Source organism: Antechinus flavipes, chromosome 3, assembly GCF_016432865.1.
Source record: "Antechinus flavipes isolate AdamAnt ecotype Samford, QLD, Australia chromosome 3, AdamAnt_v2, whole genome shotgun sequence".
NCBI classification, from domain to species: Eukaryota; Metazoa; Chordata; class Mammalia; order Dasyuromorphia; family Dasyuridae; genus Antechinus; species Antechinus flavipes.
The window spans coordinates 49,906,968-49,930,957 of NC_067400.1; the positions used below are offsets into that span (position 1 = coordinate 49,906,968).

Here is a 23,990-nt window from a genome sequence, read left to right on the forward strand (position 1 = left end):
ATGTAAAATATGTTTCCACATTAGTTGTGTTATGAAAGAAGACTCAAGAACAAAAGGGGAAAAAAAATCACAAAAAAAATGAAAACAATATGCTTCAATCTGCATTCAGACTCCATATTTTTTTCCTCTGGCTATAGATGGTATTTTCTATCATAAGTCCTTTGGAGTCATCTGGAATTATTGCACTGCTGAGAAGAGCTAAGTCTACTATAGGTGATCATCATATAATGTTGCTGTTATTTTACATTAATTTGTATAATGTTCTCCTGGTTCTCTCTTCACTTAGCATTAGTTCATGTAAGTTTTTCCAGATTTTTCTGAAATCCAATTGCTCATTATTTCCTATAGAATGATAGTATTTTATTATATTCATATACCACAACTTGTTCAGCTATTCCCCAATAGATGGACATCCCCTCAATTTCCAACTGTTTGCCACCACAGAAAAGAGCTGCTATAAATAGTTTTGTACATGTGGATCTTAGTCCCTTTTTCATGATCTCTCTGGGATACAGACCTGATAGTGATATTACTGGATCAAAGAGTAAGCATAGTTTTGTAACCCTTTGGACATAGTTCCAAATTTAAGCTTCATTTTTAGACAAAAATAACTTGTGACTTATTGAACATGAAAAGCTCTTCCACTGACCTAGAAAAAGCCATCTATATACCTTGCCTCCACTATTTCCCTTGATTCCCTTCTGAACAGCTTCTCAACAGAAACTATAATTTATCTCCTAATTGATAATTCCAATAGTTTTTTCCAAGTCTTCATTCTTTTTGACCTCTCAGCAACATTCAGTATTGTTGAATACTTCCTTCTTCTAGCTCCCTTCTTCTTCCTGAAGCTTATGTGACACTGGTCCCACCTAGTTCTCCTTTTGCCTATTTGGTTTTTCTCGGTGACCTTTTTATTGAATCCACATCCTTATCCCCCCAAAAGTACCCTAGACCCTTTTCTCTTCCTTCTACACACCTTTGTATTTATTTACTACCATGAGCTCAATTATGATTGCTATGAAGAGAACTCCAAGAAATTAATGATATGTTGAATTTGAGTTCCCAGGAAATTATAACAGGCTGATAAGTTGAAAGCTACCTGTGGAAGAGACCTCTACAAAGAGTGAGGAAGTGATTTAACCCCTCCCTATACCTTTGCCATGTAGTTTCAAAGCAGAATTACTCACCCAGTGGGAAATACTCCATCCATCCAGGAAAAGAGACACACACTCTAGACAGGAAAAAAAATAAAGCTTACACCCAAAGAAAGAGGTAGCCTTGAGAAGGAGACCTCTGACAACAGAAAAAAGAGTAAGTTATGAGGGATCAGATCTTGGCAACCCAATTGAGCCACTCATCAAAAATATGGCATTCAAGAGGAGTTTTAGGAGAAGTCTATAATTAGAAAAAAAAAGACTTCCAGGTTCTGTAACAGAAGTTATATATTTATTCTACAAAGATCCCATCCATCTACCTTCCATTCTATTCTAAGTTTGAGTCTATCCTTCCCATGAATATAGTGTATAAATATATGAAAGAATGGAGTCTAGGGTTTGGGTTGGGGTTTTTTTGGTGGGGATATACTTTGCAACTACTCTTCTAAGAACTAATTGATTTATCAAGTGATTGTTAGTGGGAAGCATATTGAGAGGAGAGTTATAAAATAGCTTATTAGGCACTCAGATCCACAGGATTACACCAAGGGATCAAGTAGCAACTACCATCTGGAGACCCAGTCCTTGAGTGTGACTATAAGTCGGAGAAGTAATAATAGGAATGCTAAACATTTATGTATCATATACTCCCAATGAAATTAAACTTATTATTGACCATATGGATATGCATATAGAGATATGAGTATCTCTATATGGATATGCATATCTGATAAAGATATACATATGCACATTTTTTTCTGTTTTGTCATAATGTTCCCAATGCCTTACATGTAATGCATATTTAGTAAATGCTTGTTGGTTGGATAAGATTGGACTAGAATGCCCTGATACTCTTATTATTTCTTCTAAGACATTTTCTTTGTATTACTATGTATTTTCCTAGGTCTCATGGCCAGGATATGGGCTATGAGTTCAGGATAAAGGAGAAGAGCGTAAGCACTTATATAGTGCTTCCTATGTTCCAAGCACTGTGTAAGTGCTTTACAAATATTATCTCAGGATCATTGATGATTCTTGCCACTGCCAGAAAGACCCTATTGCACCAATAATATTTTTGCATTAAAGATTTCCTAAAATAGTGGTTTTGGACACAATCTGGGGTTTCTTTGGTTTGATCATTGGTCAATGTGTAGATATTGATATTATAGCTGCAAGTACATTTTGAGTTGTAAATACATCAGGTTAAAAAATACACAGGAGGGATGTCCACAGAGATGCTTATCTAATGTGACAATTAATATATGAAGATGGGTTTTCACAAACTTATAGCACAAAGTCCGGAGCATAAAGGCCACTCTCATACTATACTTCACTGTGGCCTCTGGACAACCTCCTATAATTCCTTTATTTGACACGGGGGAGATGATTTCCATTTTCTTCTTAAATGTTTCAGTGAATGTTCTCAAAGCGACTATTGGGAGCTTTCTTCAATACAGCCCCTTATTAGCCCATTTAGCAAAGTAAATTCTGATATGTCTATTGTGTTCTTGCCACATAAAGTGGTTAACAGATTCCTGGAATGAGTCATTTACATTTTACCAGCTAGAAATTATGAGCATTTAATGAATGTACCCTCATCAGTCATTTTAATGAGTCTCTTTCTCTTGAGTTTGAAATATATCGATCATTATCATGTTTTTTAGTGAAAACTACAACTTGTCCATCTTTCAAGTTAAGTGATTGCCTAAGGAAAAAAATGTGGCATGAGCCCTTGAATTAGAATCTGAAAGAATTTAGGGTCCTCAAGGACAGACTACTTAACTAATGTGTATCCCAGTTAGCTCCAGTCCTCACTTAGTGATTTCCTTGTATAACGCTGAGATTATAAAATGAGGAGGGGGTCTGGAGTCAGGAGATACGAAGGTTCAAATCCTGTCTGCAACACTTTCTGGTTTTTCAAGCCTGGGCAGGTCATTGGACCTTTTCAGATCTGAATTTCTTCATCTATAAAATGGAAACAACATGGCTAATGGGAATATTTGTTTTGGTGCTTTTCTATTGATAACGGATTTTGCATTACTTGTCTTCTTAATAGGTGGAGAGAGTGGGAGAGGGAAAGAATTTGAAACTGAAAACTAAATAAAATTAATCAAGTGAGGATACCATTATATCCTGTACCTACCTAACAGGATACTTGTGAGGATCCTACGAGATGGTCTGCATTCTAAACCTGAAAGCTCCATATTAAATGTCACTCACTTTATTTTTATTACTTTGTCTCTAAGCCCCATTATCCCTTGCCTATAATTATTTTGACTTGCTAGCAGGAATGACTTTACAGGAGGTGGTGATATTTGTCAGGGCCATGTAGCATCCTTGAAGACTACTTCAGTAAAAATGAAATAACTGCACATTGGAATTCAGATTAATGGTTCTGGTTTGTTGTATTTCAGCTGTTTGAGTTCATGAACTTCTTGGCGGAGAATGTCATCTTCTGCTACATGGGTCTGGCGCTGTTCACGTTCCAGAATCACATATTTAATGCTCTTTTTATACTTGGGGCATTTGTATCCTTTACTAAAAATGCTTTCAAGTACAACCCACTGGATATTTAGCAGCAGGAACCAGCAACTTTGCAGTTTTATTCTTGAGTAGAAATAAATATTCAAGTCATTAACTAGTATTTAAAGTATGAGTTCAAATTTAGGAAGGAAATGTCATTTCTATGACTTAAGTGACTAAAAAAAACAGGGGTCTGTAGGTAGCTTGGGTCCTAGTTGGATTTTAATGGTTCAGAGTGAGAGAGTAGAAAGTAGAATAGGTCTTAAAGCAGAGGTCAAAAAACTTGGCAGTAACTTGTACCTTAAAGAAGAGAAAGTTAAAGATTGTACCCGACTCTTCTCCATATTCCCTGAGCATGAGGTATGGAAAACTAGATTTAATATACAAGTGGAATCAGATTAGATATAAGGGAAAACTTCTTGGCCATCAGTATGATTAAGCTTTGCAACTAACCTCAAAAGTTTAAACAGGGTCTAATATTCAATTCATTCATTCAATTAACTTTTATTAAGCCCTTTTTATTTGTCAGGCACTGTGTAAAATGCTAAATATACAAAGAGGAAAAAGGCACTCTCTGCCTTCTAGAAGTTTATGATCTAATGGAGGAGATGGCGCACAAACAGTATATACAAAGCAAGCTATATATAAAATAAGTAGGAAATCATTAAAAGAAGAAAAACCCTGTGATTAAGAGGAGTTAGGGAAGACATTATGTAAAAGATAGGATTTTAGTTGGGTTGTAAAAGATTTCAATAATCAAAGCATGAGATAATGAGGAACCGTACCATAATGGTAACAATATTAGAAGAGAAAAGGGGACATATCTGGGAATTGATAAGAATGTGAAATCAACAGGCCTTGGCAACAGCTAGGATATAGGAGTATTATTAAGCCTTTATATTCAAGATGGTGTGTTAAATACTGGGGATGGAGCAAAAAGATAGAGAGTTCTGTTTTAGGCATGTTATATTTGAGACGCCATCCAGTTCATAATGTCCAATAATGTGTTGATGATGTAAGACTCAAGAACTGGATAGACATAACTGAGAGTTATCGACACAGCAATGACAGTTAAACCCATGAAATCTGATAAGCCTACCCAATGAAATAATGTAGAGAGAAAATGGAAAAGGGTCCAGAATGGAGTTTTTAGGGGATCTCCATAGGCAACAGGGATTTGATATAAAAAGGAGTATACTAGAGAAACGAGTCTTGAGAAGCAACCAGCAATGAAAGGAAAAAATAAAACATTTATCATATTATATATGATATTATGTTATATATTATACATACACACACAAGGTAGATAGAAGACTCTTTAGTGACAGGGAATATGAGAGAGAATAGGCAAACACACAGAAGTAGAAAAATACAGAAGACTGAATAATAATTTGTCTAAAGTGTAACTCTTCTAGTTACTATCTGTATGAGCTTGGACAGCATCCAAATGGATGCATAAGAACAGTGAGTTCCCTTTACTACTAGTAAAAGTCTCTAGATCTACAGAGAGCCCTGGGTCTTCAGTCAAGAAGCCCTGAGTTCAAATCCAGCTTCATACACTTAATTATGAACCTGGACAAGTCATTTAACTACTGTCTACCTCAGTTTCCTGTAATTGTAAAATACTCACTTTGCATAATTGTTGTGAATATCAAATGAGATAAAATTTATATAGTACCTGGCATATATGTAGGACCTATATAAATGCTTTTTTTTCTTCCTAGTTTTATTTAACTGGTTTATTGTGTTACAAGAGACCTCTCAGAAGAGTAATCTGTAAATGTTGATAATGTATAAACACAGCACATCGATAAAACTTTAAGTGTAAAAATTAAAAAGAAAACCATAAACAAGTTCAATCTGGCAGCAATATGAACGATAGAGGGGGAGCAGAGAGTCAAAGGGAGAGCTATTAGAATAGTCTAGGCAGGTGGTAACGAGGCAAATTCATAAGAAAATGAACATGTTTGTCGGTTTTTAACTGCTACGCCTAGAATTCAAGAATGTCTATTAAAACAGCATTAGTATTACAAGCACAGCTCAACCTGACCAAGAAAAAAATTAAATGTATGAAAGAAAAAAGAGGAGAAAAAAAAGATTGCTAGACACAGACAATATAAACCGACAGCAAATGAAATGGTAATCATGACTAGAAGTACATGGAGTCTCCCTAAAGTGCTGCTTGGGGAGGTAATGCTGTTTCCAGTCGAGCGGCTCATGCTTCATATTTTATAGCAAGGCGGAAGATGTCAGTCGCCTGAGATACAAATGGGATGAGGAAATGAGAGGGATTGAAGCAGGAGAGGGACAAGACTGTGTCCAAAAGCCATCCAGCAACCTGTGATATTTATGGAGTGAAATCAGGAACATGTCAAAAATCAGAATTTCTGAAGCCAGTTTCATGATTCCTGTCCTATTTATCCCCCATTTGTGTATGGGATGACCTCCTGGCAAAATTGGTGTCATAACTTTGTCCTCATTGCCATGTTTTCCTCAACATTCTCTTGCATTTGCCTGACAGTTAGCAACTTTTATAGCAAGAGCCTGCAACATCTATCCCCTCTCCTTCATCTTGAATTTGGGCCGAAAACAGAAGATCCCCTGGAACTTCCAGCACATGATGATGTTTTCAGGTATGTGTGTCAGTCCCCTTATCATCCTTTTCCAATACTCCCAGGAAGAAAAGGGCTGGGAGCAACAGCATCTGCTTTCTCTTCCTCACCTATGGTACATTAGGACCCTGCCTATGTTCATTAAGTCATGCACAACACCAGAAGGGATAAGGAAAGAAATTCCTGTGAGAAATGTCTTCTATTAACTGTATCCAGCCACCACCCAGTCCAGAAGTGAGAGCCAGGGTGGGGGAGCCTCGCTCCTCAGGTCTGTTGTGGGATCATTGTCTTGTTTAGGATTTGAATTTTAAGCATACAAGTCCAATGATGCATGGTAATCAGAATGCAGCTGGTGCCTGCCAAAAACTAAATTACTTGCCTATAGCCCATTCCCCATAGGCTCCCCCCTCTTCATCAACAGGTCCTACAGTCCCTGACAGTTGACAGGCAAGCTCTGATTGTTTAAACAAATTGCTGAAAATCTCTCTGAAGTCTCTTCTTTAAAGCAACAGAAAATGAACTCGGTGATGGCAAATGATATAAGATCTACAGTACAAGAGAGTTCAATTTTCTGTCCTATTCAATTCTCTTACATCCAGGGTTCTTAACCTGGGATTCATGACCATTTTTCCCTTAATATTTTGGACACTGTGTTTCAGTATAATCAGTTTGTTTTGCAATACTGTGTATTTTGTATGCCTTTTAAAACATTATTGCCAGATAGAGACTATAGGTTTCAACAGGCCATCAAAGGGATGTATAACACACACACACACACACACACACACACACACACACACACACACACACAAAGGTTAAGAATTCCTACTCTGCACCAAGCTTTCCATTTGTCCAGGAGGTTATTCCATGCATGAACTTTTACCTCCTTGTTTGTCCCCTACGCACATTGGTACCAAACACCTAAAACATAGGATTTAGAGCTGGAAGAATCTTTAGAGACAGGGAGAAGTGGAAAGAGAGCTAGCTCTAGCCAGGAAATAGAATTCGAATCCAGACTTTCACTTCTTGTGTGGTCTTGGAGATATTGTTCCTTTTTTTCCAAATCTGTTTTCTCATCTGTAATAATTGGATTAGGTGATTCTAAGATCCCTTCAGGCTCTAAATCTTATTTCTGGTATCATAATTCATTCATTTCATTTTATATATGAGTAAACTAAAGTAAGGAAGATTCACTTGGTGGTAAATTGCAGAGCTAAGATTGAAAATACATCCTTTTGATTCCAAATGCAGTTCTTTTTTCACTCTTTTTTCACAATGAGTGACTATTTATTAAGTGATTACCATGTGCCAAAAGCTGTGCTGAGGATATAAAGAAAGTATAGTCCCTATCTCAAAATCTCAACTCTCTGTATTTCCATTTGGGAAAAAAGCAATTGAATGCTCAAGAAAATATATGAATTAGTGTTTAAAGAAGACAGTTTTCCATATGTTGTCCAACCAAGTGTCGCCCAGAAAAGGTCACTCTTGGAATAAAAGGCCTCTCACCATAGGGAGACTTGGCCCCTCATTCACTAAGAGAGGTAGCCTGAGATAGATAAATCACCATCTCCATTGGAAGAGAACATTTCTGGTGCTGCTAATGTAATAATAGTAATAATGACTTCCATTTATTTAGCCCTTTATAGTTTACAGTTTACAATTTAATCGCCACCTGTCTGTGGTTGGATGGCTTGGTTGATTGGCAGTGATTCTGCACACAGCTGTGCATTTTCCAGAGCACCTGGCACCTAATGGCATGAGGGAATTGATAAGGGAAAGAGAAGAGAGAAAAGCAGAAGAGCTTTAGTTAAGAACCAGTCCAATGTTCAAACATAAATTGCAATGGAGATGACTTCTGCTCTGGAACCCTAAAGATCTTGTGGCAGGTCATTGAATGAAATGAGGTGGTTGGAGAGTGAACCAGTCTAGAAATCTGGGAGAACTGGCTTCCAATCCTCCCTCTCACCTTTATTGGCCATGAATATATCATTTAAGTTCTAAGGGCTCCCAAGCATTTTCTGTTTTAGTTTTTTCTTTCTGAGAATTTATTATCTCTATCTTCCATTGCCCCCCTTTTTATGTTTACATGGGTCCTTTTCTCCTTTCTTTGTTCTCTTTAGGGCTTAGGGCTATAGCTGGTCCAATGATCAGTACAATTTAGTGACTTTTGGAGAATAGTTATAAATTGCATTTCAGAATAGCTACACCATCACAGCTTCACCAAGAGTGCATTAATGTGCCTGTTTTGTCCACAACTCCTCCAACATTTGTTATTTTCCTTTTTCTTCATCTTTGTCACTGTGAAGAGTATCAGATAGAACCTCGGAATGTTTTTTAATTAGCAATTCTCTAATTATTATTGATCAGATGCCTCTTTTCCTATGGTCATTAATAGCTTAAATTTCTTCTTTTGTAAACTGCCAGACAGGAGTCTTTCTAAGAATGTAACTTACAGATAGCTTGCCAAGATACATGAGAGGCAGGAATTTTTATATAGGGAATTCCTCGTATCAAGGAAATCACACTTCTGGACTAAAATGAAAATGTGTAATCATTGTTCTATCATATTTTGAGAAACATTTATAGAATCAGGAGAACAGTGCATTCTCTTTCTACATAAAGCTTCAGGACATCTGCTAAAAAAAAAAAGCAATGAGTTTTTTTAAACATGGTAGAAATATATGTTAAATCCAATATATGCATACATATTTATACAATTGTCATACTGCACAAGATAAAAAGAAAAGCAAAATAAGATGCAAGCAAACAACAACAAAAAGAGTGGAAATGTTATGCTGTGAACCAGATTTAGTTCCTTCAGTCCTCTCTCTGGGTATAGATGGCTCTCTTCATCACTGAACAATGTGAACTGGTTTGAATCATCTCATTGTTGAAGAGAGCATGTCTATCAGAGTTGATCATCCTATAGTCTTGTTGTTGCAGCGTACAATGATCTCCTGGTCCTGCTCATTTTACTCAGCATCAGTTCATGTAAGTCTCTCCAGGCCTCTCAGAAATCATCCTGTTGGTCATTTCTTACAGAACAATAATATTCCATAATATTCATATACCACAATTTACCCAACCATTTTCCAATTGATGGGCATCCACTCAGTTTCCAGTTTCTGGCCACTACAAAAAGGGCTTCTACAAACATTCTTGCACATATGGGTCCCTTTCCCTCCTTCAGTATTTCTTTGGGATATAAGCCCAGTAGTAACTCTGCTGGGACAAAGGGTATGCACAGTTTGGTAACTTTTTGAGCATAGTTCCATTTATTGCTATCTACAATGGTTGGATTCATTCACAACTCCACAATTAGTGTCCCAGTTTTCCCACATCCCCTCCAACATTCATCATTATCTTTTCCTGTTATCTTAGCCAATCTGACAGGTATGTGGTAGTATCTCAGGGTTGCATGACTTATTTTTTAAACCAAATTTTAATTCTTATAGAGTTATCTTTATATGTTTGAGGCAGAGCTTGAGATTTTTAAAATTAATATTAGAATATGAAGTTATTTTTGATTGACTAGGCGGTTAGCTGAAATCTTGACAAATCCATTTTATATGGTTTTCCAAATCTATTTCTGATCTTCCAGTGTTTGACTTCAAGCTACAGACCAGGAAATAGGGAAAAACTCCATGACATCACAACATACTTAGACTATCTTCATTACAGAGAATAGTAAAATACATCTTTTAGGAAGGAGTGAACTCATCACTAAGAGAACCAAAGTATTAGGTCTATTTCTTATGAACAAGAGATCTGCTGTATTCTGTAACTGTAAAGTTTATTTCTATAAGAGCTAACATTTAGATAGTGCTTTAAGCTTGCAAACTGACATATGCACAGACAGAACATATATTTACTGAAGATGAGGGAGATTGAGGGATTTGTGCAGCCTCACCCAGAGAATAAGCATCTGAGGAAGAATTTGAGTTCCAGGTTTCTTCGCTCTAAATCTAGTACTCTACTTGTGCCTTCCTGCTGCTTTATTTTACAAAATAATACAGATTCTGTCATATAATACTCACCTATTTGTATCCTATATGATAGGCCATATACATATTTAAAACAACAAAAATCTAAAAACAAAGGGACTATAGAAAGTGACTTACAAAAATTCTTTGCTGATTTGATATAGGCTTAGCCAGACATAATTTTAAAAGATTATTATCTCACCTGCTGAATGCTACCCGACATCAGTACCTGTGCAAAGTCTCATTAAAATGGGACCCTGAATCCACAATCAGCAATACTAGGCTATATATTTAGGTCCTCTGAAAAAAATGTAGATTTTTGTTCTCTGGAAGTCTGTGGGTAGTTAAGAGTAGATCAAGGAAGTTTACACTTCAGGAAAGAATTCTAAAGCCTTCTTTAAAATTCAGAGTCAGGGGTAGCTCTGGTATATTACTTGTCACCCCACACAAAGAGCTTCAAGAGAAGGTTATACTTTCTCCCAGTTTTTCCTGCTGTTCCCCAAATCAGCCCCAGCTAATGCTGTGAGTAAGCAGCCTATCTTTAGTTTTCAGTTCCCTGAAAATGAAGAAAAAAAAAATACCTTGTAGTTTACATTGAAGAAAGAGAGATGGGCTCCATACAAATTAGCTTCCTTATTGAGGTGACTGAAATTATGTAAGCCTAAATTCTTGTCTTAATTCAGAGCCACGTGCTACTATTTTTGCTTAATTTAAATAGGAACCAGAGTCACTGAAAAGGAGGCAAGGAAATGGTAAGATCCAGGCAGTACTAGCAATCTTCCTGAAAAGTGTCTCCAATTGGGATTCTAGGTCTCCCATTCCAAGTCACTTTCTATACTCCCTTTGTTTTTAGATTTTTGTTGTCTCAAATATATATATATATGTACCACCATATAGGGTACAAATAGGTGAGTATTATATGAAAGAATCCATATTTACTTAGTAAAGTAAAAGCAACTGTGTGGCACAGATAGAGTTCTAGATTTAAAGCCAGGAAGGCTTGAATTCAAATCCTTCCTCAGATGCTTATTCTCTGTTATTAGGGGTAAGGTGGAGAAGAGAAAAGAGGGAAGAACATGGCAAGGAGGAAAGATGAGTTGAAAGAGGGTCAACTAAGCAGCCCGACAGGGCATATCATGGTATCACTTCCCTGAAATTCATTTCTTGGTCCTTTTCAAGAAGGAAGAACAAACAACAATATGACCTTTCATCTCCCCCTCTCTGTTTAAACAAAATGTTTGTGTGTTAGTTTACTCTAGTGTTAGGATGACTCACTTTCCCAGATCCCCTTAGTCCATATGTCATGTTCCCCTATAAGAAGCATTCAGAACCCATGCCCAAAGTTGTCATACCAGTTGTAGGAAGGAAGGAAACTTTAACCAAAACATAATAGTCATGAGAAAAAAGGCCTAAAGAATTCTCAATTGAGCAAAAGATAAAAATAAAGATTAGTAGCTACAGACAAGGAGAAATCAACAAAAAAATTTTAAAGAAAATATTCTAATAAATCCAATAACTAAGCCAAGTTCTCCTTGGTTGTCCCCAATTCACCAAGATGGTGGCCTGAATTGGAAATATCCTACCCAGCTACCTCATTTCTACTCCAAAAGTTTATACCAGACTGAATAATGATCACAAAAGTCAGTGAAAACTATATTAAGTGACATCTTTCATCCCAGAACTGCGTAAAATGCCAGCAATAAGCCCAGGTATAAAAGTAACAGTGTGACCAGAGACAGGACATATATAATTGTAAGGCTCCACATTTGATATGAAAAAAAAATAATAGGCCAACCTAAATAAAACCTCGGTGTCCCAGGAAAGCTATAGGCCACCAAAGAGATAACCAAAACCCTCTTATGCCTTGAACCCTTGACCTGGTCCCCCTGAGTACCTTTTCTAATCTTCTGACTCAATTTGCTTCAGACAAAGAACTTAATATAAGTATTTGTTGATTGATTAAATGACTATTTTTTGTATAAAGAAACATCCAAAATAGCATTGTGATCACCAGTTGGAAAGGCAAAATATAGGGTTATTATTTGAATAGCAGAATCCATTAAGCATATTGCTTTTAAATGCTGAGAAAAAATTGTTTGTGATTACAATAAGCTCAGAAAACATGAAAAACAAGTTAGAACCTTTGTCAGCCAGAAGCCATGGTTGCTTTCACCCATTACATTAAAATGGTTCTACATATCCACCTTTAAAATAAATGCAAATTAAAAGAAAAATAACTTGCAGGCATACTGTTGTAATCAACAAATTGGGTTTTCTCCATTATCTGAATCATCAAAATGTTTACTAAATGGAAATTACTGGTGAACAAATGGACTGCAGAGTTGTGGAGAATACTCTGGCTGTTGATAAGAGGTCATGAGGAATTGTAGTTAGAATGTGAAGATTTAGTGGTAAAAAGACCAGGGTTCCAAACCCACCTTCGACATTTCTTAAAAATGTAATCATAGGCAAACTATTAAACCTCTCTGAGCCCATAATAACTTGGGTTTAAAACTGGAATAAGAAAACTATTACATCTACCCTCCAGGCTTCTTGCAAGTTCATATACAAAATGGTTTATACCTATTAAAAACACTATATAAATTTAACATGTTTTCATTATAAATGGTGTGTTGCTAGACCATTGGAGTCCAAGCTCCTGCCATGCAAAAAGGGCTTTTACTACAGTCTCAAAACAGATTATATCTGCTTTCTGAAGAAAAGCCTAATGAAATACAGAGAGATTCTATAAATATAGGTTGGCTTCTTGGTGATAAATTATCAAGTCATGGCAATCCATAAAAGACATGGAGGAGTTGTACTCTTCAATAATTGGAAGTAATACCTACATAAATGAGTAGCTCCTAATTACCTCTAGGATAAGAACTTTTTATTATGTCATAGACCTCTTTGACAGTCTGGTGAACTCTTCTCAAAATCATGTTTTAAAATGCATAAAATAAAATGCATGGCATTACAAAGGAAATTTAATTATATTAAATTAGGTATCAAAATATTCTAAAATAAATCAAGTTCATGAACTCTATTATTTTAAGATAAAATAAGTTTTTCCCAACTTGGCCCCAACCTATTTATTTATCTTTGTTATAAATTACTCCCATTCCTGACCACTATAATCTGGCCAAAGTGGTCTTCAGTTTGTTCCTCACATATGTCCAACTCACACGTCACGGTATCACCTTCCTGATGTCACGGTCCTCTCCAAGAACTAAGGATGACCTCTCTCTATTCATTTGTACTGGCCAGCTTCTATTTCTGTAATATATTCCCTCTTCCTCTCCTACCTTATTTCCTTCAAGAACTATCTTCTATAATAAAACTCTTCCTACTTCCCCCAACTGGCTAGTGTCCTCTTTCCTTAATTCCCCTATATTTATTCTATTTTTAGTCTGCATCCATTGATATATAATCATGCTGTCTTCCTAACAAAATGTAAACACTTTTAGAGTGGGTACCATTTCTTTTTTTGTTGTCTTTTAATTCCTAGCACTTAGTACAATCACTCACCTTCCCTAGGAGCTTGATAATGTCTGCTGAATGATGGATTGATTTATTTGATCACAAATCCATTGGATCACTAGAGGTGTTACTCAAAGAACTCAAATAGAGCCTGGGGCCTCTGACTCCCCACCCCCAAGTAAAAGACAAATCTCACTCATTCCTCAAACCTGAATGTGAGTGTTCACAAGATAGAGAAGGCAAAATCGTAATGTTGTCAGAAATGATATGAAAGTAAATTTTTTGAAACCACTGACCTTTGCTTGGAAAAGATCTGTTGCCTTTCCTTTTTTACAGGACAATTGTCACTGCCCTTTCTTGTTCTTACTTTCAGTTCCAGCAGTGACTTATCACTGAAATTAATATAGGAATCAAAATGTTGTAAATCAAAGTTCCTGTTTCTTGAGGGAGATATGTTTTGATCTCCACTGAAACAAGTTTGTACATGTAAAATGTCATAGTGTTACTTAGGCATTTATTGAGTGTGAGAAAATATCTTCCTCTGGAGAGATGCTGTGGTTAGAAGTCCACAGATAACTCAATACGGCTCCCAAAAAAGTGTTGCTTTTAGAGATATTTTGAAAATAAGTTTGCAACCTACAAGTACATGTACAATCTACTTTTCTAAGACACTAAATAATGAAAAACATTACTAAAAGAAAACCATCATCTAGTTCACATTTCTCTCTTCCCTTTTTTAATTAAAAGGACTTAAGAGAATAAATAATATAGCAGGATTTCTGAAGTCTTTAGATCCTATGATATTACTAATAATTTCTAAGAAATTTTTCAGATTATGACTATATAGCAGGTTCACTAATTGATCATTTTGATCAAATTCTTTTCAAAGCTTCTTATTCATATTTTTAATATCACCTTGATTTTCCAACATGTCCTTTCTCCTTACCTCACTCACAGAGTTGATCTCTAATAGTAAAGAAGAAAAAAAGAAAATAATTCAGCTGATAAATGTCACCTAAGTCTAATAGTGTAGGTAACAAACCATGACCTTAGTTCTCCATCTCTACAAAAAAGAAGGGAGATGTATATAGTTGTATCCCTTCTTTGGAATCAAGCTTTGTCATTTTAGCTACACAAAATTTAACTTAATTGTTTTTGTTGTTCTTTTAATTTACAGTGTTGTCATTATTTTGCATATTGTTTTCCTAGTTTTGCTTCTTTTTTTTTTATCAGTTTGTGTTTTTGGTACTTCTTTGTATTCGTCATCATTGTTTTTTACAGAAGAAAAATATTCCATTTCATTCCTGGACCATGATTATTAATCTAGCCATCCACAACTGATGGCCATCTAGTTTCTTTTTAGTTTTTTACAGCTTCAAAAAGTACTGTTCTACATGTTTTGATGTATATCAATTACCAACAAAGTATTTATAAAGTACCTACTCTGTGTTAGGCACTGAGGAGAGATAAGACAAATAATTTAAAGGTTCCTGTTTTCCAGGAATTTCCATCTTAAATGGGACCTCTCTTTCTATCTTTTGTCCTTTGCATTTTGTATATAAGAGAGAGATCTCTGAGTTAAAGGCAAGGACATCTTTGTCACTTTCTATGGAGTTGAGCTAATTATTTTGACATTACGTGGGTATGAATTTAGGAAACTATCATCCTAAGTAGAGTACGTTTTAAAAATAAAGCATGTACTCATCCATTTTTTCCAATTAGATAGCATTCAGGGAAAGTATAATACATTAGCTCAGGATACATTATTTGTATGAATGAATACCGTAGGTTTTAAATCTGAGTGAAAGTAATGCTATTTTTCCCAAAGGACAGTCACATTCCCAAATTCACAAGCCTTGGGTAATTTCAAAGATTTCATCAATTTCATTGATGCAATGGGGGTTTAAACAAGCATAAAGGTTCCCTTGTTGAGTCTTCACAGTATTGAATTTCTCTTGATCTCTGTTAACCTTTCTTTTACTGCCCTGTATTTGGGATTACAACTGCCATTTAAGTTTATTCAACAGTTTACATCAAACCTACTCGCCCTCATGAGAATAAAATCACAAAGCCAGGGGCTTCTATGTACCAGGATGCTAATAAAATGTAATCTGATTAACCATCACCCTTCTTGGATACTTTCTTGATTGTATGAAGTATTCTTCATTCCCAGTAGAGTGATATTATTACATTTCACCATTGGCTCCTAGCTGTTCGAATTGGAAAGGAAACATTCCATCTCCCACTTAGCTCATGCTACTACAGGAATATTCCTCAAAGGGGTCATGAAATTGAGAGGGGTGACCTTAAAACTGAACTAAGACTTTTGGGACACTCTATATATACTACAAGGTTGGTTCCTCTTCATGACATAGAAATGAAATCTCTCAAATATAAGAGAGAATAAGAAAAAAAGAAAAGTGTGATTTCCCAGGAGAGTATAATTCTAGGAAAGATCTTTTTTATTTTGAAGGCAGAAAATGTCACACAGAAACAATCTGCTTGCTGCACTTCCACATAATATAATGATATTGGAATCAAAAAGGAACTATGTAACAAAGTTGCAATATCTCCCAGAAAAAAATGTATATTGAAATCAACTGCAATCTTTGCTAAATACTGTCACCATTTGCAAAGCCATGGGACTTTAGCCAGGATAAATGTGATATGTAAATAAAATTGTAAATTCAAACTAGAATTTTATTAAATTCATTAACACTAGCAAAAAAAAGTATTAAATCTTTGGAAATGACTTTATATTTTTTTTCAATTCAAGAAACATTAAGTACTTACTACATGCAGATGATGTTGTTTAAGAAAGGGAAAATCACACATTTAAAAGAAATAGAATCCCTATCTTTATTGAGGTAGGAGTATATATCACATGCTCAAATAATTTTAATATCTATTAATGAAAGTAAAAAAAGCATAAATAAAATTCTTGGGATGAGAGGAAAGATCACAGAATCAAGGAAAACTTCATGAAGAAGGTAATATTAAAGTTGAACTTCAAAAGATGAGTAGGAAAGGTTCATCCCAAATATAGGGAACAATTTAGGCAAAGACACAGGAAAGTGGAAGATACATACAGGATACAGGAAAAAGTTGCATTTTATTGGAGGGAGAGTATATGGAGGGAACAATATGAAATAAAACTGGAAATAAATGGGGCTAATAGAGTTTAGAAGGCCTTAAATGTCAAGCAAAAGTCAAATTTTTTCTTAGGATGTCATAGGGAGTCATTGAAGAGTTTTGAATGACAGTTATTCATGACAGACTAGATTTCTAAGAATCGATTGATACAAGAAGGACTGGAGGCAGAAAGATCTTTTAGGAAATTGTTACAAAAACTACACCAAGGTGCAGAGTGGGTCATAGCAGAGAGATTTTATTGGAAAAAAAGAGGTATGAAAGATATTTTAAAGATAAAAAGGGACTTGACCAGAATTGATACGAGGTAATGGAGAAAGGAAAAGAAAACTGGACAAAGAGGAAACAACAGGAAAAAAACAACTTCTATTGGACTGGAATCAAATCAGTGTTTCTACACATAACTTCACACCAGCATTTCAATCTATTGGACAGACTTTATCAGCTTTCTTGGATTACTTTGTTCTAATGTTCTGCTATAAAAGCAGACTTATCATCTTCCTCTAAGACTTTTTCACCCTGTTGAGTTCCCTATTATGTCACTGATATCATTACTGACATCAGTCTTCTAGGCTTGAAAGAACAAAACAAGTTGTGATTTCTCCCTATCCTTCACCCCTTAGGTCCAAAAAATGTCTGAGTTCTGTTATTATGTTTCTTAAAACATCTCTTAGGATTGCTACTACTTCATTTCCATTCCTGCTCCAATGTAGACCTTTATCTTCCTTGTGCATAAACTGGTGAAAAAGACTTCTAACAGGTTTCTTTGACTCCATTATATTCCCTTTCCACTCCATGATACACATTGCTACAACAACTACATTTGCTATGTCACTTCTATACCCATAAACTTCGAGCAAGGATAAGAACAAACAAACAAGCAAAACTTCGGAATAATACAAATATGTTTCTGAAACCTAATTTTTCAAATACATTTCTTTGAACCCTACAATGAGAATTTTCTATCCCAACTAAACTGATCTTCCCACTACCCCATATTGTATTTGTTCCAACTGCTTGCTTCTATTTTTCCCTTGCTCATCTGAAATGTCTATCTACTCCTTTTCTGTCTACTAAAAAGCCTACATGTACTTAAAAACTCAGTTCCCTCTTTTTTATTTTTTCAATTTTGAAAATTCTTTAATAAGTATTTATTTTTTCTTCCCTTCAACCTGCCTTTATCCCAATGGAGAAAATGCATCCATAGTCCAATAAAACAAATTCCAGCATAAGCCTAATCCAAAAATGTATGTCTTATTCTGCAAGTTGAGTCTGTCACATCTCTGTTAGAAGGTAATATTCTTCTTCAGTCCCTTGAAATTGTGATGGGTTGTTCCATTGATCAGACTTCACAACAAGTCTTTCAATTGTTTGTCTTTATAGTGCTATTGTCTTATATTTCTTTCCTCTCAAGGTTGTTGTGAAGAAAGTATTTGTATTATTATTATTATAACCTCCCCATCTTATTACTGCAGGGACCACATCTTCATCCTTCTTTTCTATACTCTCCCCCCTCACTCTTATTAGGTCCCCAGTAAGTGCTTAATGAACTGAACTGAAAGGCTTTTAAATGAAATCAAAGTGATATATCAGACCTCCAGAAAATAAAGGTGGGAATCTCTTTTCACCCCAATTCAATTAGTGGCCCATATTCCTGAGTGATGACATTGAAATTTTGAAGTTCTCCTCCTTACCCATTATATCCCAGGAGGAGTCTCTGAAACCTTTCCATTTCTCCTGATATTTTCTGCCAGATATGGTTTTGCAGCAAAGACAAATGATTATTATCTAGATTCTGAGATGTGCTTGGATGGACATTCTATCGAGGCAGTCCATCAACATATCTTGAACAGACAATACAGATGGACAGTGAGTTGTGTTTAGTATTGAAAGAGAGGAAGAGGGCTGACTGGGTTACTGAAATTGCACAGAATTTTTAGCACACCCAAGCAGCTTCCCAGTGCAAAAATGCATTCCTTTAACACCTGAGTTTTGTTTTTTTCTGGTAATGCACCATGGCAGTGCCACATGTAAAAATCCAACCTCTGAAGAAATAGAATGTTAAGGAACCTAAAGATTCCAGAGCTGCAAACATCTAGTTAACATTTTAAATAACCATTGGACTTGTAATGAAGAAGACTGGGGTTCAAATCCTATCTCAGATATACTAGTTGTGTGTGACTGGGCAAGTCATTTAAACTGTCTCAGCCTCAGTTTCCTCAACTGGTAAAATAAGATTAATAGACAAACAAAATTGTTATGAGGATCAAATGAGAAAACATGAAAATGCTTTGTAAAACTTACTTAAATCCTAGCTATTAGAGTTAATATAAGTAGGCTACACATCTAACCTGCAATAATTTGCCCATGGGAGACAAAGGAAATGTATGATCGAAAAAGGAGATGGGATGGCCATGTAACAAGAACTGGAGAAAAACAGATGCTAAGCACTGCATCATTGCACACAGACATGAAAAGACAAAAGTACGCCTTCAGTATGGTGGGTAGATATTCCTGGCAGGATTTAAGAGAAGACTTGGATAAGAATTACACAGTGTGAAGAGACACGTATGGGCTGTGACCTGTTCCAAAGCACTGCTTTGCACAAAATAAGCACTTTAGAAATGCCTTTCCCTTCATTCATTCATCCATTCATTCATTCAAGGGTACACCCCTATCAGTGGCAGACCTACCCATCAAGGTATTGAAACACCAATTTTTTTTTTGCAGTAGAAAGGTTTCTGTGTTCTAGCATAAAAATACATCTGAACTTGGCCTTCACCCACTCATGTTCAAACTTGCAAGATCATAGTGAGAGGGGAACAATATCATTCTTTTTGCCCTTTGCTACAAATAGGAAGCCACATTTTTTAAGAGCTCAAAATACTGTTACATACACAGCACCATTTGGTTCAACATTCTCCTATTGTTATGAAAAACTACATCAATATAATTAACCTAGAAATCCCTTGGAGTCCAATTTTAGATGAATCCACACTTAATTGCAGGTGATTCTGTTTGTTCCCCAAGACGATGTTACCTTTTTAGCTGAATATATGAAATCTGTCAAGATTCCTGCAAGGCAAAACCACTTAAACATGAACTTGGGTGGTTTTGTGAGCCTAAAAAAAAGTAGAGCATTTACAACAGCAACCAGCTGATGGCATAAGTGAGAAGCCATTGAAACATGGAGGGGCTAATACATGGTCTTGGGTCTCCTGAATTTTATGCTTTTTGTTCTTGAGATGTCATGGCTCTTTATTTGGAATTAAAGTGTTTCAAATAGCCATGGTAAAGAACAGCATGTACCATTAGCAAATCAATTGAGAGAAGACAACTGTGTACAAGCCAAGTGCTGGGTTTTCAATGACTGTTCTGCAAAAATCATGGGGAGAGAATTATTTGTAGACAAGGAACATAAGGAAAACAAATCAGAGGAGTGGAGGAGGATGCTGGTCAGCCGAGAGGGAGCAGAAATTTGCTGCAAAATGCATCTAAGAGGCAGAGTGGCAGAGGATAGAGAACAGGCCTGGTGATGAAGAAGACCTAGGACTCGACCCCCATCTCAAGGACCCAACAGTTGTGGGACCTTGGATGAATCACTTTACTCCTCAATAGTCCAGACCACTTGTAGATCAAGCACAGATCTGCACTGAAAGAGGGAGTTTGGTTATCAGGGTTCCCTGAGGAAGGAAGGAAGGAAGGAAGGAAGGAAGGAAGGAAGGAAGGAAGGAAGGAAGGAAGGAAGGAAGGAAGGAAGGAAGGAAGGAAGGAAAGGAAGAAGGAAGGAAGGAAGGAAGGAAGGAAGGAAGGAAGGAAGGAAGGAAGGAAGGAAGGAAGGAAGGAAGGAAGGAAGGAAGGAAAGAAAGGAAGGAAGAGAAAGAGAGAGGGAAGGAGGGAAGAAGGAAGAGAGAAAGGAAGGGAGGGAGGAAGGAAGGAAAGGAAGAAAGGGGAAGGGAGGGAGGGAGAGAGAGAAGGAGGAGAGAAGGGAAGGAGGGAGAAAAACAAAGACAGTCCCGCTAGAATTTGCCAAGATCAACTAGCTAATTAGTGGTGGATTGAGGACTTGAAAACAGATCTCTCTTTATTACCTTATAGTTTCTCTTTTCTATCTTTCTGATGACCTGAATTACTTATTACAATCTAAAATCTGGCTCCAAACCCTGCTTAGCTTTTGGTGGCAAGTCTTATTTAACTGGCTTTGAGTCTAGGATTCTAGTATTAACAGAACTGGATGAAAGTGCACGGATGGGCAGGGATTTGTCATTTGTTAAGGTTCCCAATGTGTTGTAAGTAACCTTGACATTCTTGAGGATGCAGAGGACAGAAAGAAATAGTATTGCATCTTTTTCAGAGTTCTAAACGAATTCAGACTTTTACAGCAAACCCTGGAGATTCGCAGTTTCACAGGTCAATTTTGAATATTTGCAGTTTTCAGCACCAAACCACACAGCCAATTTTGCAGAAAAGCAATGGTAGAAATCCTGCCTCATTTTTCTCTCCAAGCTCCCCTCTTTCAGTGGCTTTTTTGTTTTTTTAATTACATCAGGAATGAGCTTCCCGAAGATGCTAATGGTTTTTTAACACCTTGTAGTTTGGGCTTTAATTAAAGACATTATTCCACTTCCCACAGGTATGGTACAGTATTTGGAGACTTCATATTTTGGGGGATCCCCTACGAATGGGAGAACAAAGATATGATTTTAGAAATCAGACTAACAAGTATTCTTTTTAGCATGTTCTTTAAATTATGGCCTGCCAAGGCATAGCTAATTTAGATGTAAGAGGACTATTAATGCTAGGTTAATATAATAATAATGATACATTATTGAAGATGTTTTAGGAAGATTAACATTTACATACTTGCTCTCTATTGAGGGCTCTAATATAAGCTCATCTTAAACATCAAATCACTATTCATTTCATTCACTGTTAGCAACATTATTCTATTCCTGCCTTCTTTTGAATACCCAGAATCCCAAAGCGAAATACAAATATTAACTGCCACATCTCCTAATACTCCTAACACAATTATAGAGGATTGTCAGATTAACTGCAATCCCTTAAGGAGAGATGGAGGGATAGCTCATGGTCTGCTTTTCTCAGATCACAGAGATTTGTTGAGGCTTCTTCTCCTTCCTCCCACCCATTATCCAAAGCAATATCCCTAAAGATATCTGAGCATTTTGCTCCCCTAAGATACTTCAGTGGCTCCCACTTGCCTTGGAGATCAAAGATAAATCCTTCTGTTTGATAAACAGCCTTTTATAACCTAGATCATATATATTTTTTCCAGAACTCTTGATCTCCTTAGAGGCAATTCTATAAAATTACAACATTGAACTAGTATCTATCTATATTGGTAGAGGATATGTCCTTGTCAGATCTTTTCTATACTGATTACATCATGTGCCATCTAATATTTTAAAAATCCTCACTATGATGGCTAACTTAACCACTTTACCATTCCTTATATATGACAGTCCCACTCCTTTTTCCATACCTCTGAACCATGTGTGGGATCCCACTCCCAAAGACTCCATCTGTTCCATAAGAATAAATTGATATTATGCAAGACTTTGTACTATGGTGCTAGGAGACATTGATGATATTATCATGGAAGTAATCATTTTCGACTCCTGGTGATGAAATTTTCTTGTTGTGATCTCAAATATCCAGGAATTCTGAATTAATTTGTTTTGTTAATTTTTATTAATAACTGATCCAAATTTTACCTTACATATCTTCAAGCCATTTCCTTGTCTTTCCAGATAAGAAGACTGAACAATTTCCTTCTTCCATTTTTCCATGGAGGTAATTTGTAAATAAGGGTCATGATCCTCCTTCCTTTGGGAGCTTTTCCCCCAGCAAATTACATTAAATATCACTTGTTTGACCCTCTAGATCTTTCTCTTCATTTGCATAATTCTCACTACAGAGAGTTCTTATGTTCTCTATAAATAGGCCATAAAACATATTGAATTTTTTTTTTTACTTCAGAACTCATATGTTATTTATCTCTTATTTTTATTTGGTGCATGTACATGTGTAAAATATTTCAAACAAAAGAAGGAAGAAATAGATAACTTACAGATATAACTTTCACAGCTTAATCTTCAGATGAATAATTTACCCCACATATCACAAGTGAATTAACCAAATTCTATTATCTGTGGAATTCAAATATTTTATGTTAAAAACAAAGCATTCAAGAATAACCTAATAGTTGTTTGCTTCATTTTTCTGTCATTGTATACTTTATTTGTAAATAACTTCTCTGAATCTCAAGTTTCCTATAAATGAGGATATGATAAAAGTGGGGGCAGCTAGGTAATGCATTAGATAGAGCTTCAGGCCTGGAGTCAAGAAAATTATCAGTTCAAATCCAGCCTCAGATACTTAATAGCTATGTGATCCTGGGTTAGTCATTTAACCCAGTTTCCCTCCGTTTCTTCATCTGTAAAATAATCTGGAGAAAAAAATAGCAAACCACTCCAGTATCTCTGCCAAGAAATCCTTTTTTTTTTTATTATATTTTATTTTATTTTATAATAACTTTATATTGACAGAATCCATGCCAGGGTAATTTTTTTTACAACATTATCCCTTGCACTCGCTTCTGTTCCTATTTTTCCCCTCCCTCCCTCCATCCCCTCCCCTAGATGGCAAGCAGTCCTATATATGTTAGATATGTTGCAGTATATCCTAGATACAATATATGTTTGCAGAACCGAGCAGTTTTCTTGTTGCACAGGGAGAATTGGATTCAGAAGATAAAAACAACTCAGAAAGAAAAACAAAAATGCAAATAGTTAACATTCGTTTCCCAGTGTTCTTTCTTTGGGTGTAGCTGCTTCTGTCCATCATTTAGCAATTGAAACTGAATCTTTGTAAAGAAATCCACTTCCATCAGAATACATCCTCATACAATATCGTTGTCGAAGTGTAAAATGATCTCCTGGTTCTGCTCATTTCACTTAGCATCAGTTCATGTAAGTCTCTCCAAGCCTCTCTGTATTCATCCTGCTGGTCATTTCTTACAGAACAATAATATTCCATAACATTCATATACCACAATTTACCCAGCC

The 23,990-nt window shown here is 36.0% G+C and overlaps 1 protein-coding gene across 1 annotated transcript in view; it reads left to right on the plus strand.

The window, feature by feature from the left end:
• Positions 1-23,990, plus strand: part of SLC9A9 (solute carrier family 9 member A9) — a 719,994-nt gene that overhangs the window by 443,431 nt on the left and 252,573 nt on the right. The window contains exons 10-11 of the mRNA XM_051983329.1: positions 3,569-3,682; positions 6,199-6,310. Of these exons, the coding sequence (XP_051839289.1) occupies positions 3,569-3,682; positions 6,199-6,310 (226 nt within the window). The remainder of the gene's footprint in view (positions 1-3,568; positions 3,683-6,198; positions 6,311-23,990) is intronic.